We start from the raw sequence: 13988 nt of genomic DNA on the forward strand, positions 1-13988 counted from the left end.
GGTAGAGGTAGTTAGTGGTAGTTAGGGGTAGTGGTAGTTAGGGATACAGGTAGTTAGGAGTAGTTAGGGGTAGAGGTAGTTAGTGGTAGTTAGGGGTAGTGGTAGTTAGGGATACAGGTAGTTAGGAGTAGTTAGGGGTAGAGGTAGTTAGGGGTAGAGGTAGTTAGGGGTAGAGGTAGTTACCAGGGCCGGAGCAGGTCGAGGGCCTCAGAGAACTTGTTGTTGAGAACCAGGTTTAAAGCGCACTGAGTCTCCTGGATAGCAGTCTGGAGGTCCATTTTAGACGCCCTGGAGAGAGAGAGAGAGAGAGAGAGAGAGAGAGAGAGAGAGAGAGAGAGAGAGAGAGAGAGAGACACACACACACACACACTTTATGTTTTCATTATAATCAAAGTGACATCAACATACAGGATGTATTTTTGTGTTAGTTTAATATTCTCTGCACAGACTCAGAGATATGTTTGTTGGTTACAAATCTGATGCCCCAGGCAATATGAAGACCTTCACACACATACACTAATTTCAATGCAGCCACACACTACATCTCAGAGGATGTAGCTAAAAATAGAACAAGTGAGAGGGGGGTGGGGAGAAGGGAGGGGGGAGAGGAGAGGAGAGGTGATGTGAGGAGAGGGGGAGAGGAGAGAAGAGAAGAGAGAAGAGGAGGAGGGAGGGGAAGAGAGGAGAGGAGGAGAGATAAGGAGAGGAGGAGGGAGGGGAGGAGGAAAAGAGAGGGGGGGAGAAGAGAAGGGAGGAGAAGAGAGGAGAGGAGAAGATAGGAGATGGGAGGAGAGGAGAGGAGGGAGGGGAGGAGAGAGGAGAGAAGAGAAGCAGAGAGAAGAGAGGAGAGAAGAGGAAAGGAGATGGTAGGGGAGGAGATGAGGAGTGTGTGTGTGTGTGCGTGTGTGTGTGTGTGCATTCTTACGCAGGTATCTGGTCATAGGCGTCTTGGAAGCAGTCCTGTGAAACAAAGAAACACACATGTTATATAGTTGGCAACGAACTAATACAAAGTCAATGGGGTCACACTCCTGTCTGTACAAGCTGACTAAGGGCCCTTTCTCACTCACGTTTGGAGATCGAATCACTGCTCCCGAGAACGGGGGGGAGTGTTCTCACTCACCCCTTTTGCGATGCGAAACGGCGCTGATTCGTTTCACCCCCCGCTGAACGGGATCAGTTGGAATAGGTGGTCTCGGATTCGGCCCCGGGAGAACGGGGGGCGTGGTTTTGCGAGCTTGTACCTAAACACGGGCGTGGGCAGATAACACCACAGCAACAACTGGAGAATACCCACAAAAACGATATTTATGGGCAATTTGAGAGTTCAGACCTCAACCAAAAACAAGTGGATGAAAAACATGAAGCCACGTTACAAACGCACAGCACTTCCCTGGCTCGCATTAGGCCTGGCAATTTTTGTTTGCCATGCTATTTTCTATACATTAGTTTCTTGTTTGAATGCATTTATTTCTATTAGACCAGTGGTGCCCAACCAGTCGGCCGTGGTCGACCAGTAGATCAATGACATGTAATATAATTGCCACGAACGATGGGATAATGTTAGCTGCTGGACAGGCTAAGCTAACTAGCTCCGTGTCCCAAATAGCTGCAGCTACCTGTTGTCAAGTTATTGTTATAAGGACCCCAGTCCAAGCTACAACAGTCTGCATTCCCTTAACAATTGTTTGTATTGAGCCGTATTGTATTGTACCCATTATGCAATATGTTAAATAAAGTTTACATCCATTCATTCTGCTAGCATTAACGATTGGTTGAGCACTGCCACTGGTTAACATGAGCTAGCGTTAGCTATCAGCCCCTGTTAGCTCAAAGCTCCTCTTTCAACTTAACAAGCATTAAACAAAATGGCCCAGTCATCTATTCACCTTTGTTTAATACACACAGCGTTGTCTCTAATTGTTGTTGTTATCTAACTACTGATAGCTCCCGATATCATCAGTTTGGTGCTGGCCAACTAGCGTGAGCTAACGTTAGCTTCTAGCCACAATGCTATATGGTTATAATGGCATATTCCATTGACGTTAGCATGCAGCTAACAATGTAGCTACCGATCTTTTTTTAGACTAAACTATCCGCTCTTGGTGGTCACTTGTGTTGATGTTAGTTTTGTTTCATCAACAAATGACAGGCAGAACACAGTGAATGTATCCGTTTTGTTTATTGCACTTTTATTAGACTTTGCTGAAAAAGAAGTGCTGCAATGGGTAAACAGGCAAAGATGGTGGCGCCCGGCGCCGCCTTGTTGACTTTCTTTGCAGGAAACGTGACAGGAACGTGACATCATCGCCTACGGCAAGCGTAAACGCTCAAAAGGCAAACCGTAAACAGAACCCGGAACGAAACAAGACTGCAGTGTGTACGCAAACTAGAGGGGGGAGAGGGGGGGGAGTTCGAATCAGATCTCGGAACGGGCCAGAACGGAACGGAATAGAAACGAATAGGGTGAGTGAGAAAGGGCCCTTAGGCTCCCTGAAATCTACTCCACGGTCAATGAAGTGGATGGGCATTGGTTTTCGAATAGCCCTTAAATTATAATAAATATAATATAATAAAAGAGAGAAACAGAGAGTGAGAGAAAGAGAAACAAATAGAGAGAGAGACTAAAAACTAGAGATCAGATCACGGCAGGACAGGAAGTTGATTGCACACAAGCTCACTCTCTCTCACTCTCTCCCCCTCTTTCTCTCTCTCATTCTCTCCTCTCTCTCACACACACACGGTCAGCAGTAACAGGACACACACACACACACAGTAGCACAGGAAGGAAGTATGGAGTACTGTGTAGACTATGGCTCTTTACATCAGCTAAACAACAAGAAGACATTGAATTATAATTATTTTTATACTTCTCATATATCAACATTCTAAACACTCTGAACAGCCTGTTATTCTGTATGACGCCGGGGACAGACCAGAGGCACGCGCTGGTTTCGTGCGAGAACAGCTCGCGTGGCTGTCCACACCGAGTCCCACTTCAGAGCGGGCGGAAGCGCAGGGATTTACATTGGAACAGCTGTAAATGCCTAGTCTATATGCAAGTCAGTCCGCGTTTGAAGATTTTTTAAAGATTTCCAGTTCCAGTGTTCTATTCTGTAATTGTCCATTTTGCATGTATAACCCGTTATTATCTCATTAATTAGAATGTTAGAATGAATTTTAGAATGATGAAATCAGTGCGACTAGATTAGACTGTACTCCTGAAAAAGTATAGTATGGTTTATTTGTATTGGGAAAGATACAGACACATTAGCTGGTTGAACAACATCTATATGTGTGGTAATAATGCAGATATTGAGTGTATTTCTGTGAAAATGTGCGCATGCCTCAAATTCCAACCAAAGCGAAAATATTAGCTTCCCACGGCCGGTGTGAACAGCGACGCCCGTTAACATGGGAGCGAAAGTGAAGCGCTAACTAGCCTTACATTAATTTGTGGCTAACTAGCCTTAAATTAGTTTGTGGCTAACTAGCCTTACATTAGTTTGTGGCTAACTAGCCTTACATTTGTTTGTGGCTAACTATCCGGAGCTAGTATGAGGAACAGCATGGATTGTGCTGAGAAAGGATTCTATTGATCAACATCATCATCGCTGAGTAAGAAATAGGACTAGGGGTCAAAACATCAGAACTATCCCTTTAAGCTAACCACAACATGCCTAACCAAAACCTAACATAACCTGAACCTAACTAGGGCTGCAACAACTAATCGACAACTAATCAAAATAGTTGGTAACTTTTTGTATAATTGACTAGTTGGGTCTATGTTATGATGCATGGCCTGTTGTTGAAGCCATTGATGTATAGCAAAGCCTGTTAACACTTGCGTTTTTCTTTATTATTATTTAAACCGTTCAGCTAATTTCAACAGGTTTTGTTTGTTTTTGCACTCTTGATGTATAGCATACACTTTAGTTTTATAAGTAAAATAAATTGTTGTTAGTTGCAGCCCTAAACCCAGTGCCCTTTAGAGAGAAGATAATTATATGGAAGCTAATGATATGGGTATATGTACACTTGGAATATGGATACAAACAATTATTTTCTTTTTTTAAACCATAATCATGTAACTACATACACATAATATCTATATTGTAAATCAATGCATGAATTATTAACTAGCTACACTAGTTACCGTAAAAAGCTGATTTCAGTACATACCTCTACCGCCACAATTAGATTGGAACTAAATGAAGCCCACACACACACACACACACACACACACACACACACACACACACACACACACACACACACACACACACACACACACACACACACACACACACACACACACACACACACACACACACACACACACACACACACACACACACACACACACACACACACACACACACACACACACACACACACACACACACACCATTTCTCCCTCCCTCTCTCTCCTCTGTTTCTAATAATAGCACAGTGGCTGCTTATGTAACAAATGACACACATCCCCACACTAACATTAACACACACATTGACAGAGACTGACACACGCACGCGCACACACACACACAAGGTTATAGTATATCTATATGTTTCTAGGCTCAGCAATCAATCAACCCTGAAAACCACACACACACACACACACACACACACACACACACACTGTTTATGTGAAATATGGGGACTTGATTTTGTGAGTGTGGATTCTTGAAATTGTTCTGATCTTTCACATAAACCAGGTACACACACACTGAGTGTAATAGCATTAGTGTTTTTACCAGATTAGATACATTAATAACATTAACCTGTTATCAGCTAACAGCCAACAAGACACAGAGAGAGAGAGAGGTTGGAAGAGAAGGGGAGAGGGAGAGATGGGGGAAAGGAGAGAGGGAGGAAGAGAGAGGGAGAGAGAGAGAGGGAGGGTGGGATGGAGGGAGGGAGAGAGAGATGGAGGGGTGGAGAGAGGGAGGGAGAATGGAGGGAAGGAGAGAGAGGGGGGAGGGAGAGAAGGATAAGTAATTCCTCTCTCTCTTCAATCCAGTTCAATGTTTTATTGGCATGAATATATCAAAGACAATATTGACAAAGTGTCAGGTAATAATGAGATAAGAAAATAATTTTCTCTCTCTCTCTCTCTCTCTCTCTCTCTCTCTCTCTCTCTCTGGCGGAGTCCGTGGTCGCTGCCTGCTTCAAGGTGTCCACTATAATACCGGTACCAAAGAAACCCTCCCCAACATGTCTTAATGACTACAGACCGGTGGCACTCACCTCTGTGGTCATGAAGTGTTTTGAGAGGCTGGTTAAGGATTACATTTGTGCCTCCCTCCCCAGTGATATGGACCCTATGCAATTTGCATACAGGCCAAACAGGTCCACTGACGATGCGGTCTCCCAAGTACTGCACAGCACCCTCTCTCACCTAGACTACCAGAAGGGGGGCAATGTGAGACTGTTGTTCATTGACTATAGCTCAGCGTTCAACACCATAGTCCCCACCAGACTGGTGGACAAGCTGATCGAGCTGGGTCTAAGCCCCGCTCTGAGCGCCTGGATACTGGACTTTCTGAGTGAAAGGCCCCAGGCGGTCAGGGTGGGGGGTCAGACCTCCAACACCATCACCCTGAGTATCGGGTCCCCCCAGGGCTGTGTTCTGAGCCCCATGCTGTATTCACTATACACACATGACTGTGTGGCCAAGTTCAGCTCCAACTCCATAGTGAAGTTTGCAGATGACACAGTGGTGGTGGGGCTGATCTCTGATAACGACGAGAAGGCCTACCGGGAGGAGGTTGAAGTACTGGAATGCTGGTGCCAGGACAACAGCCTGCTCCTGAACATTGGTAAAACCAAGGAGCTGATCGTGGATTTTAGGAGAACACAGCAGGGGACACACACACCACTGAGGATAAACAGGGCTATCGTGGACAGGCTGAGCAGCTTCAAGTACCTGGGGGTCCACATCTCAAGAGGACCTGACATGGACAACACATAGACTCAGTCGTAAATAAGGCGAATGTCATAATCACAGCACGGGCATACTTCACTCCCCCTCCTTTTCCCCTCACGTCCTCCACACGCTCCTCTTCATCCCCCTCTCCATCCACTGCACACTCCTCCTCATCCACCCCTCCCTTTACCCTCATACGCCCAGCTGTACTCCATCCCCCTAATTCGCACGCGGTCAGGCACCCCACTCTCCACAGCTGCACTCAATCCTTCCCTGATGGGGGGACTACTTCTACCCCTCGACGCTGACCAGAAGCTGTCGTGGTATTAATGACCACTACCCAGGTACGACGTCTCTGCCTAAAGCTCTGCTGGATTCCAACCTTGTATTTGCCTACTCTAACCTGTTTCTCTCCTGTGCCCCAAAGGACCGCCGTCCCTGCCTGGACGTCTCCTGTCCCCGAAGAGGAACACTTGTTCTCCCGCTGCAGCCCAGCAGCTTCCAAGACAAGCACAAGGACCGCTTGCTCGCTCGCTGCCGCCACGGCAGCCACAAGACAGAACATAACCCCGTTCTATTCCCCCCAATTCCTGTGTTGCTCATTTGACAATTAAACACCCTTGAAACCGCTCCTATCTCCTCTCGTGTATTCAGCAATTGGGCTGTGCTCCAGACCCCAGTTCTCACAGAATACCACAACCTAACGATGACAGCACCAGCTGTACATGAGACCGAGGAATGGAAGAAGTTTCAGAAGCAGTCTGTGAGTATCATCAACGGCCAGACCGCCTGGGTCGACCAACTCGCTCACTCCCTAGACGCCGTCACGGCGCAGCTGGCCGCTCTCGCCCTCGACTCCGTTGAGCGAGAAACACAGTATCTCCGTATCGAGGCACACTTGGCACAGCAGGGCCTACCAGCCGCTACCCCCGCTGCACCAAGCCCCCCGCATAAAGAACCCCCTGTCCCCTCACCAGAGCGTTACAACTGAAGCGTCTCCAAATGCAGTGCGTTTTTATTCCAGTGCTCGTTAGTGTTTGAACAACAACCTAGGGCTGGGCGATAAAATGATAACGATAACTATCGCGATAAATTATTTCCTCGAAATAAACATGAAACGTGGTCGCAAAGTTTCGATATATCGATTTTCCAAGCTTGGATATGCGCACGCAGTAACAGCCAATCAGTGAAGGAGATGGCAGAGAGCGAAGGAGACCCGGAAGGAGACCCAGAGGTAGGACTCACTCAACAACAAGGCTTGCTAGGCTAATTAGCTTGCACGGCGATGTTTTATATATTTACGTGCCGAGTATGTGTGTGGCGTGAATTCTGAGGCCACGTTTATAGTAGTGTGGGGTATACAGTGGACGTCGTTTCAATATATTGTGGCGGAAGAGAGTATTTTAGTGTCATATTTAGCACATTGTCATGGAATACACCGCTTAGAAGCAACAGGCTGGCTAGGATAACTAGCTTGCACGGCGATGTTTTATATATTTACGTGGCGAGTATGTGTGGCGTGAATTCTGAGGCCACGTTTATAGTAGTGTGGGGTATACAGTGGACGTCGTTTCAATATATTGTGGCGGAAGAGAGTATTTTAGTGTCATATTTAGCACATTGTCATGGAATACACCGCTTAGAAGCAACAGGCTGTGTTACAAAGGGTCAGATTAAACCGAATATATATATTTACTGCTTGATATCCCTTGTATAATATTTGTATATCGTTTGATATCCCTTGTATATTCTTTGTATATATACACGGAATATCCCTTTACCTGGGTACAAACCAGACCATAATATTCGTTCTCCTATTGGACAGCGACCCCCTAGGCGCCGACGACCATACCCCCAATGGCAAGTTCAAAGGCAACGCCAAGGCACGTCTCAACATGTCCAGGTTTGCGCAGTAATACGAGACAGAACTGAGGTTGGCACTAGATAATTCACCTTACGTATAAATACGGTGCAGGTGGAAGCAGCACCACTTAGTCCACAGTTCGTTCATTACTAGTAAAGCCTTCACCACGAGTCAACGACCAAGTGAAGTGAGCAACCTTGCGTCTAAATAGAGCACTTAGAACATGTGCGAATAAGATAGTAAAAGTGTCAGAGTTTAGTGAAATAACGTCAAGTTCAACATAGTTAATGTGAAGGATAGTACACCGGAGAACCTACACCGGCGAATGCAGAGCCTTTTCTGGCTGGATTATATTGCTTTGGTACCGTGACTGCTGGAGCAGAGAACCGTCTACCCCACTATCGTGTGGGATCTACCCAGTGAGGAGCATCCCTCGAGCCCGCCTCTAGGACCAGAGGCTGGCTAGCTTTCATCCATGCTGTCGAGCATACTGGATTATAGCTGCTGCTTTGTCTGCCGATCAAGGGAGTACAGTACCGACTCCCGTAGCTGGAGCTTATTTATTCCTCGTTGACCCAGACTTTGCTCCCGAACATTCCTCTACCCTGCCGGCTTACAACCGGAGGGAACCCCCCAGTGTCTCCAGCTGACTACGAGTGTGCCTTATGTAATTACTATGCTACAGGTGGCGTCAGTTATACCCATCTTACTATTCTCATGGACTTACGCTCTTGACCTACTTTAAGTGTTCTTCGCCTTACAAGCGCAAGTATAATTCTCAATCTGTAACCTACCGTTGCTGCTCTAATAATAATAAATCCCTCTAACTAGAACTTTATGTGTCATTGCCGTATTCTTGTGTGGGTGTTCACCAGATATATCTATGTACTGTATGGCCAGTAATTAAAGTACATAACTAAGTAGTGGTTTAATAATACCATACTCTCAATACAGTCAGGGAATTGTACCCCTCAGTTACAGGCTGGCTAGGATAACTAGCTTGCACGGCGATGTTTTATATATTTACGTGGCGAGTATGTGTGTGGCGTGAATTCTGAGGCCACGTTTATAGTAGTGTGGGGTATACAGTGGACGTCGTTTCAATATATTGTGGCGGAAGAGAGTATTTTAGTGTCATATTTATTACATTGTCATGAGATATTTCGCTTGTCGGCTAACTGCTAACGTGCGCGGACTGATGACGACATCAACTCGACTCGAGACATTCGCTTAGAAACAACAGGCTGGCTAGGATAACTAGCTTGCACGGCAATGTTTTATATATTTACGTGCCGAGTATGTGTGTGGCGTGAATTCTGAGGCCACGTTTATAGTAGTGTGGGGTATACAGTGGATGTCGTTTCAATATATTGTGGCGGAAGAGAGTATTTTAGTGTCATATTTATTACATTGTCATGAGATATTCCGCTTGTCGGCTAACTGCTAACGTGCGCGGACTGATGACGACATCAACTCGACTCGAGACATTCGCAGCAGCATAAGAAGTTAATTAAACTTGACAGACATTATATCGACGATAATTATCGATATCGAATTATATGAAAATAATTTAATAATTTTATCGCGATAACGTTTTTGGTCATATCGCCCAGCCCTACAACAACCTCACACGTTTCACAGCGATAGGTCTAAGGTAGCTTACCTGTCGGCTCTGCTCACAGGCGCGGCGTTGAAATGGGCCACCGCTCTCCACTTTAACAATTCCTTCCTCTGCAATTCGTACTCCGAGTACGTCGACGACATGCGTAAAGTGTTTGACCACCCTCCAGATGGCTCAGAGGGGGCCTCCGGCTTGTTTTCGATCCGCCAGGGAAGTCGCAGCGTAAGCGAATACGCTATCGAGTTCCACATCCTCACCGCCGGCTCCGACTGGGGGGACACACCGTTGCGAGGCGCATTCCGCCAGGGCTTGAGCGACGCTATAAAAGACGAGCTTGCGTCCAAAGAAAGACCCACCTCCCTGAGCGAGATAATCCATTTGGCCAGGGAACTGGACCTCGCCTATACCCGGTCCGCCTCGTCGCGCCGCCCGCGCTGAAGGAAATAGTTCCTCCGAGCCCATGGATCTCGACCGCTCACGTCTCCCCCCAGCGAACGCTGACACAGGCTCGCTACAGGAGCATGCCTGTACTGCGGTCAAACAGGTCACTCCGTTGCCTCATGCTCGCTTCACCCAAACGACGGGGCTCGACAGTAGCGCTGGGCGTCTGTTCGAGTCTTGATATCGCTCCCAGCTCCGGCCCAAACATGCTATTCTGCGCCACGCTATATGTCTGAATAACCAATCACTCCCGTTATCCGCCCTGGTTGACTCAGGGGCCGACGAGAATCTTATCGACACCGGAGTAGTAGGGCGGGCCATACTTTTTTTTTTTTTGGAAAATCAATCGAGTGGGGTGTCTAAAATATGTGTTTTTTTGTGGGGAATTCAAATATGGGATTATTTTTCTAATCGGATAACTCCTACCTACATTGTTTTGGATTTCAAAATGGCCGATTTGACAATTTTTCACCCCTTGGCCATACATGGATGCCAACATGAATCTGAAGGAAATCCTAACATGCAAGGTGTCTAAATGATGTGTTTCTTAATGGGGAATTCAAATATGAGTTCATTTTTGGGATAGGATAACTCTAACCTACATCATTTTGGATTTCAAAATGGCCGATTTTACCATTTTTCACCCCTTGGCCATACATGGATGCCAACATGAATCTGAAGGAAATCCTAACATGCAAGGTGTCTAAATGATGTGTCTCTTAATGGGGAATTCAAATATGAGGTCATTCTTGGGATAGGATAACTCTAACCTACATCATTTTGGATTTCAAAATGGCTGATTTTACCATTTGAACCCATTGGTATTGTATTACAAAATTGCAAAGATAAAAAATATATGGGAAATCATTTATAATGACAAAGCCATCAAATTTATTAACAAGTGAACTGTATATAACTGGATACAACTCCAAAGATCAATAATAATAATACTAACAATAATAAATTGTATTTGTAATGCACACAAACACCTAAGTGCTAAATCTCGATCTCCTGACTTCTTGAACTTTGCCAGGTTCCAATATCTTGATTGGACTCATTCTTGGATGGCAAGATCTCCTACTGTACTGCTTTAGCCACCAACCTACAAACACAAACTTAAAGTCAACGTCAGCCATAAATAGGTGAGCTCTTTCCAGAACTACTCAGCAGAAACCTCTGTAACCATTTTAACAAACGTCTCAATGTATTGAGAAAATCCATGGGGCTCCATCAATCCTCTATCTTCTTAAATTTGATCAGGTTGCACAAGTCCTGCTTGGATTCATTCTTGGACATCAGCCTCCTGCTGGTCTCCTGAGCCCTGATCCCTCCATCCCTTTTTTCTTGTGAAAAGTACTTAGCAGAGGCCTCAGTCACCATTTTAACAACCCTCTCGATGCTTTGTGTGTGGCAAGGCCAGTCGAGAACCTCCATGGGAGTGTTGATTAAGTTCTTCACCTCGGAGGTGCTTAGGGAGCAGGTGAGAGGTGGCTCTGACAAATCTTCTGACCAGCTGATTAAGCCACCAATGCTGGAAGCGTCACTATTGATGTGAGGTGTTCTTCTGATCCTGACACAGGAGTCTCCCAGCTGAGTGTCTGGATCCCCCTCTCCCCTGATGGCCAGGATTCTCTCCACCCCCTCAATTCTCTCTTTTTGATCCTCAGAGCACAGCAGTGTTTGGAGGATGGCTTCACTGTGGGCATACCAAGCAGATCTTCTCACAGTTGGCATCACAACATCCAGCACCTCCTTCCTCTGAGACTTGAGGCAGTCCAGCTGAAACAGCATGTGCCTAGGCCCTTCGATCCAGGAGTGCTTGACCTTCATGGTGAACCAACATGGATAATACACTCCAATGATGAATTCCACAATGCATTGTAGATTATTCAGGTTCTTTCTTTTAAGTTGATGCTTTGACACCCAGAGCCTGAGGAGTCTGTTTGCTGTGGTGAGCCAGTGGCTGTGGTTTACCGGTCCAATCTCCAGCAGAGCCAGCCTTGCAGAAAGCACTCCATCCCTGATTGCACAGACCAGCTTATAGCCATAGTGTTGATCAGTTTAGAGATCTTGAATGATCTTCTCAGGCAGCTTGATCAGCGGAGGGCCAAGAAAGATCCTGGTGAAGTTAGGATTGATCTCCAAGTCTGTAACAGAATCAAGGAGCTGTCCTATTGGTCAAGTCTCCTCCAATGGCCCACAAGGTCTCAGAACCTCTCTCTTTCAGCCAGGCAAACAGGACCTTAGCTATCTTCTCTGCATGGGACTCCTCTTTAGTTGCTTTCTCTGGTGTAAAGTGGAACAGATAGTTGCTGCCAGGCTCACTAGCAACACTATAGTGTTCTTCCTTGATCTTTGCAGGAAAAGATTGGTCACTGCCCTCTGCTTCCATCATCACATTGGTCATGTCAATCCGCCCATCAAAGAGGATACAGGAAATCCCCCCCTCCTCCCTGCACTTCTCCTCAAACTCTTCCCCCAGCTCTTGCATCAACTATTCTTGTGCTCTCTTAACCTTGTTCTTATCAATCACTTTACTTGTGTCATCTTCTAAGATGAGTCCTGCATCAATCAGAGCTGCAGTTGCTATAGCTGCAGTTGGCCTTAGACCTATGCCATACCTTACACTAGCAAGGGCGATGTTTGGAATCTCATCATAATTTTTCCATAGCTTTGCTGAAGCTGCAGGGTCAGTTTCAGGAATGAGCTCAACTTCAGGGACTGTAAGGAAGCTCTGAACATCCTTCCTGGCAACCTTGTCTGCTGCTGCAAAGCTTTCTTCTTTGCCCCTTCTCCTTTTCTCTGCCTTCTTTTCCATCCCCTGCCTTTCCAATGTTTTAAGAAGATAGAGGATTGATGGAGCCCCATGGATTTTCTCAATACATTGAGACGTTTGTTAAAATGGTTTCTGCTGAGTAGTTCTGGAAAGAGCTCACTTATTTATGGCTGACATTGACTTTAAGTTTGTGTTTGTAGGTTGGTGGCTAAAGCAGTACAGTAGGAGATCTTGCCATCCAAGAATGAGTCCAATCAAGATATTGGAACCTGGCAAAGTTCAAGAAGTCAGGAGATCGAGATTTAGCACTTAGGTGTTTGTGTGCATTACAAATACAATTTATTATTGTTAGTATTATTATTATTGATCTTTGGAGTTGTATCCAGTTATATACAGTTCACTTGTTAATAAATTTGATGGCTTTGTCATTATAAATGATTTCCCATATATTTTTTATCTTTGCAATTTTGTAATACAATACCAATGGGTTCAAATGGTAAAATTTTGAAAATCCAAAATTATGCAGGTTATATTTATCCTATCCCAAAAATTACCTCATATTTGAATTCCCCATTAAGAAACACATCATTTAGACACCTTGCATGTTAGGATTTCCTTCAGATACATGTTGGCATCCATGTATGGCCAAGGGGTGGAAAATGGTAAAATCTGCCATTTTGAAATCCAAAATGATGTAGGTTAGAGTTATCCTATCCCAAAAATGAACTCATATTTGAATTCCCCATTAAGAAACACATCATTTAGACACCTTGCATGTTAGGATTTCCTTCAGATTCATGTTGGCATCCATGTATGGCCAAGGGGTGAAAAATGGTCAAATCGGCCATTTTGAAATCCAAAACAATGTAGGTAGGAGTTATCCTATTAGAAAAATAATCCCATATTTGAATTCCCCACAAAAAAACACATATTTTAGACACCCCACTCGATTGATTTTCCAAAAAAATAAAAGTATGGCCCGCCCTACCGGAGTAGTCTCCCGTTACAACATCGCTACTGACGCCTTGCCGATACCCCGTGACGCCCGGGGGTTAAACGGGAAACTTCTCACGCGGATTACTCGCCACACCGTACCCCTCCGCCTTCTGCTAATCCGGGAATCACAGCGAGAATATTCGGTTTCACATTACCAACTCTCCCCACAATCCCATTGTCCTGGGCATGCCTTGGTTATCAATTGGCCTACCGGCCTGGTGACCAGCTGGAGCGCCCACTGTCACGTCGCTTGTCTGCGGTCGGCTCGGCCGCCACTAGAGGGCGCCGGTTCGCACCCCCCCAATGAGAACATTGATCCGTCTGCAATTCCGCCGGCCTACCATGATTTAAAAGCGGTTTTCAG

At 45.6% G+C, this 13988-nt stretch overlaps 1 protein-coding gene across 1 annotated transcript in view; it reads right to left on the reverse strand.

Moving 5' to 3' along the window:
- Positions 1-13988, reverse strand: part of ttc39b (tetratricopeptide repeat domain 39B) — a 71099-nt gene that overhangs the window by 38191 nt on the left and 18920 nt on the right. The window contains exons 2-3 of the mRNA XM_084325467.1: positions 926-960; positions 184-288 (exon numbers count right to left, since the gene is read on the reverse strand). Coding sequence (XP_084181593.1) covers positions 184-288; positions 926-960 — 140 coding nt within the window. The remainder of the gene's footprint in view (positions 1-183; positions 289-925; positions 961-13988) is intronic.

This window comes from Notolepis coatsorum (genome assembly GCF_963971535.1).
Source record: "Notolepis coatsorum genome assembly, chromosome: 1".
NCBI lineage: Eukaryota > Metazoa > Chordata > Actinopteri > Aulopiformes > Paralepididae > Notolepis > Notolepis coatsorum.